The sequence below is a fragment of the Micromesistius poutassou genome (assembly GCF_964030765.1).
Source record: "Micromesistius poutassou genome assembly, chromosome: 18".
Lineage (NCBI taxonomy): Eukaryota > Metazoa > Chordata > Actinopteri > Gadiformes > Gadidae > Micromesistius > Micromesistius poutassou.
Genome location: NC_140288.1, coordinates 840,078 through 845,077, shown reverse-complemented (window position 1 = coordinate 845,077; position 5,000 = coordinate 840,078). Strand labels below are relative to the sequence as shown.

Sequence of the window (5,000 nt, the reverse complement as noted above, 5' to 3'; positions counted from 1 at the left end):
TCATTACCATTCAATGAGACCTCTCATTACCCTTCAATGGGACCTCTCATTACCCTTCAATGAGACCTCTCCATTACCCTTCAATGAGACCTTGCCATTACCCTCATTCACATCACTCCATTATCCTTCAATTACTACTCTCATTATCCTCCAACTGCATGTTCATTATCCTTTCATCTTACGGCACCATGTGTGTTATAACATGCATCAACATACATAACATGTTTATTATACTTTGGTGTTCATGTGCATTTATAACATGTGTTATAACATCCATGTCATAACATGTTACTCACAGACATTATGTGTGTGTTAGGTGTATGATACCATGTGCATTATAACATGTGTGTGTTAGGTGTATGATACCATGTGCATTATAACATGTGTGTGTGATCACATGTGTGTTGTAACCCGTCTCTCACCAGACATAACATGCGTGTTCTGGACGTGCAGAAGGACAGCGTCCATAAGAACAAGATCCATGTGTTGTTCCCAGAAGTCTTCTCCAGCTTCCCCTACCGCGTCAACGTCACCGCCACCAACGCCCTCGGCTCCGCCTCCTACGCCATCTCCTTCGAGGAGTCCAGCATAGGTAAGGAGGGGAGGGGGGAGGAGATAGAGGAGGAGGAGGAGGAGGAGGAGATAGCGAGGGAGGAGGAGGAGGAGGAGAGGGAGCAGAGGCAGAGGAGGTGGTATAGAGGAGGAGGAGGAGGTAGAGGGGAGGAGGAGGTGGTAGAGGAGGAGGAGGAGGAGGAAGAGGAGGAGGAGGAGGTAGAGGGGGAGGAAGAGGAGGAGGAGGTAGAGAGGGAGGAGGAGGAGGAGAGGGAGCAGAGGCAGAGGAGGTGGTAGAGGAGGAGGAGGAGGTAGAGGGGGAGGAGGAGGTAGAGGGGGGTGGGGGAGGAGGGGGAGGAGGAGGAGCAGGAGGGTGTGGGGGAGGAGGTAGAAGAGGAGAAGGGGGAGGCAGAGGAGGAGGAGCTAGATGAGAAAGCAGAGGGGAGCAGGAGGCGAAGGAGGAGGAGGAGGAGGAGGAGGAGGAGGAGGCTTTCCACATGTTTGAGAGCAATGCAAGCGTGTCAGGGAACATGAGGAACATGTGGACACCACAGGGAGTCTCCTGTTTATACTGAGGAGGAAAGAGGAAAGGAGGGGAGAGGAGGGAGGAGGAGGGGAGAGGAGGACGGGGAGCAGCAGCAGGAGGAGGAGGAGGAGGAGGAGGAGGAGGGAGGAGGAGTAAAGATCATCTCCTCTGACGTTTCCCCAGTGAAACCGGACCCCCCCGAGCGCGTGGTGGCCACGCCCATCCCCAGCAACGTGCGGCGGCTGGAGGTGTCGTGGACCAGCCCGTCCAGCTGGCCCGAGGTCGACTCCTTCCCCCTCAAGTACTTCCTGCGCTACCGGCCGCTCATCAAGGACCAGTGGCAGCACGTGAGTCCTCCTCCGTCCTCACTCCGCTGCTGCCGCCCTGGGCTCGAGGCCCGCCTGGCTGCCCGGCCGCGCCCTCTCCGTCGGCGGGGGCGTCGTCTGGGGCGACTGGTTCCCTGCTGCTGGTCCCCAGTTTGTAGTGGTTCTCCGCAGTGGGCAGTGGGCGCGGCCCCAGTGCCCCAGTCCGTCCTCGTACCGTCCCATTGTTGTGATACTGTGAGCACTATTAGGGTTACAGTAGGAGTGGTGTCATCGCTGTTAATATTTGTATTCTTTGAATTGCTTTTATTGCTATTACCATTATTGTTATTTATCATTTTTAGATTTTTTTTGAATGATATTACTATCATTTTATATAATTATTATTATTATTATTATTATTATTATTATTAAATACTATCATTATTACTATTGCCTTCATAGTATTAGTAGTATGAATAGTAGTATTTTAGGGACTTTTATGAATTGTATTATCTTGATAGTATTAGCTTTATTAGTAGTAGTATTATTATCTTTATAATATTAGTAGTAGTATTAGTAGAAGTATCTTTATTAGTAGTATTGGTAATATGAAGTGCTATTATCATTATAACTGATAGTGTTGGTATCAGCAGTGTTAGTAGTATTGGTAGAAGTATCTTTATTAGTAGTATTGGTAATATAACTGACAGTGTTAGTAGTGTTGGGTTCCAGCAGGTGGCTGCAGGCCCCTATAGCTCTGCCAGTCGTATCGTTGTTATCCCCTAATGTGGGGAGTATCAGCCAATGGGCTGATCTCCTAAACACCCCCCCCCCCCCCCAAACGTGGGCCCCAGATCAAGAGCCCACTCAGAAGGGACCGCCAAAAGATAAGCCCCCCCCGGCCTGATGGGGGCACTACGACGTCACCAGCACCTCAAATAGACCCCCGCTCTGCGGCGCCGGGCTCAGAGGAACCGTGTCTAGGAGGGTTAAGGGTCAGCGCTCTAATTGGTCAGGCAAGAGGAAGGGGATTGACCTTACAACATGGCCGCCAGAGGACAACAAATGGCCAATCAGATTCAAGGAGCCAAAGGGCAGGGCTGCCCTGAGCCAATGATCCTCCACCGGGGCGCGCCGAGAGAGGGGCAGGTGGGCTGGAGGTGACTCGGTCCACAGAGGCTCAGTCCGGCCGCGTGGACGCTGCAGCCACAGCGGGAGGAGTGGCGCTCTCTTGCTAAGAAATATATATATATATATATATATATATATATATCGTTATTTCTGGCCATTTGATAAATGGTGCTTAAGTCACTAACGTTCACGTACAGATTCGTCGACCTGAAGCCAATATTAATTCGTGATACCTCTTTGTGGGTTTGGGTGGGTGTTGAAATGACGTGATAAAAGCCTTTTCATAAGACCATAACTTTAAAAGTACGAACAGAGGAACAACTCTAAACAGAAATGGCCGCTGCCCCCCCCCCCCCCCCCCCCCCCCCTCTCATCTCTCCTTATCATTCATGCATTTGAAGAGCGCGCCGTTGCCTTGACGCTGGCGTTATAGCGGCCGTTAAAGACAGAGTGGTCTGGTCTCCTGTGCAGCTAGTGGAACACGAGGCTCTGAGCTGCGCCTAATGCCGCTGATATATTCTGCTTACTGCACACACGCCCTCGCCATGTTCAAATAAATAACCCCATCTTATAGCCGATTAAACAAGGTTTTCACTCCATCGACTGAACAGGGCCGTTCGTTAGTAACAGACTAACAGATCCTGCATTCGATCCACCAGACACACCGATTACTCAATTCGGTCGGCCCGTTTCTGACGGCCGGGGTTTGCCCTGTTGGTGCTCGTCGTGTCGGCTGCTCTGCAACCCTGGATCCTGGAGTGCTGCAACATGTTTTATATTCTCTTAAACAAAAGCAATGGAAGCCTGAGCAGTTATTTGCCGATTGAAAGTCAAACACATTAAAGACAGAAGACAAGCATTGTCACACCTAGTAGTTTCATTGCAGGGACAGTTTCAAAAGTAAAACAATTATCTAGAGTCTACATGTTTATTTTTAGTAATATTATTTAGCCATTCCACCGTTTGTTATTGCCAGTTTTATTATTATTATTATTCCGCCACATTCTCTAGTTTCGCATGTTGCCCTGGCTCACTTTTACCCAAATGTTCTCATTGCTACAGACGTCCAAATCAAACGTCCAAATCTATTGCAGTGAAACTGTTGAACTCCATCCAGTAGACGTCGTGACAAACAACCAAACTAGCAGCCTGATCCACACATGAGCGGCGCGAGAGGAGAGAGGCGCATCACTGAGGATGCTTGTATGTTTGGTTTGTATTCACAGCAATGGTTTCCCATTTGCTTAGTTTGTTGGCAGTGGTCGTTTAATGGTTGGTTATCCAACTCTGGATTATAGGATGGAAATTTGGTTGTCAATGGAGAGCTTAGACGAGGTCAGAACATGACACATGGCAGCCCTCAGCTCTAATGGGAATGCAATTATTATAAAAAGGTTTGCTGATGTTTTAACACGGAGTTCGAGGTGTTTGTATCGTGTATGTTTCGCTGTGATTATAGCGGTAGCTTATGTGGAATTGAAGCGCTGTTTTTCCGACTCAAACAGCCACAGTGTCCCTCTGCTCTTTCCTTCAGAAAGAACCATCAATTGCTGCTGCTTGACTGACTGTCATCAGCGCCTGGCTGGATAGTCGCTCTACAACGTAGCACTTTCCGCTGGCAAGAAGGCAACAATACACCCAAAACCAATTTATTCAGAGATGAATGTATTTTACACTTTCTCAATTATCGCTCACTCTGTCGGTCGGGATTTTGAGTTGGCCCAACATGAGATCCTTTTGACCCTGTTATAAAGCCCTAGTTCATACAGGAATACCCTGCTATATACTACAGACGGTGTCATTGAGAACTCGTCTGATGTCGTAACTGTCATCCTTCTAACAGTCAAATAATCCCAAAGGCCAATTGCTTCAATCTATAAAACAATTCTCACAAAAATCATTTTACTATCTTCTTTGTGACCATCTTTCTAATGGAAATTGGATTGTCTTTGTTGGAATCTCCAGAGGCTCATTAGTCAACAGTACCAGAAGAAGTTCTTTAGTTCAAAACCGTTGGGCTGCTTCAGCAAAAACGTCTTCCCACCGCCCCCCCCCCCTCGCATTGGACGTTAGTAACCATAGCGCCCAGAGACTCCGCCCACTTCGCACCAAACCCACTCTGCACTATCACCGTGTCGTGGCGTGGCGACGGGGACGGGAGCCCGGGGTCAGCAGGTCACTGCAGCTCCGCCGCCCGTACACCGACCACGACCACGGAAACACAACACAGCTGACCGACGCACGCAACGCTCACGACGACAATGTACAAAACATCACAACAGAACAAGAACACAATTACACCACAACGCCGACCCACCCCCTGCCCTGTGAACCCCGCTGAGGGCGCCTCAAAGCTCCAACCAGGTGGGGAAGACGACCTCCCACAATCCCTTGCGACACCCTGACGACCGCCCTGACGACCGCCCTGACGACCGCCCTGACGACCGCCCTGACGACCGCCCTGACGACCGCCCTGACGACCGCCT

General features: G+C 49.7%; 1 protein-coding gene across 1 annotated transcript in view; it reads left to right on the top strand.

The window, feature by feature from the left end:
- cntfr (ciliary neurotrophic factor receptor) overlaps nt 1–3,018 on the top strand; it is a gene marked incomplete at both ends in the record, with an annotated part of 21,912 nt that extends 18,894 nt beyond the window's left edge. The window contains 3 exons of the mRNA XM_084483228.1: nt 426–592; nt 1,262–1,425; nt 2,986–3,018. Coding sequence (XP_084339354.1) covers nt 426–592; nt 1,262–1,425; nt 2,986–3,018 — 364 coding nt within the window. The remainder of the gene's footprint in view (nt 1–425; nt 593–1,261; nt 1,426–2,985) is intronic.
- Between the last annotated feature and the right edge of the window lie 1,982 nt (nt 3,019–5,000).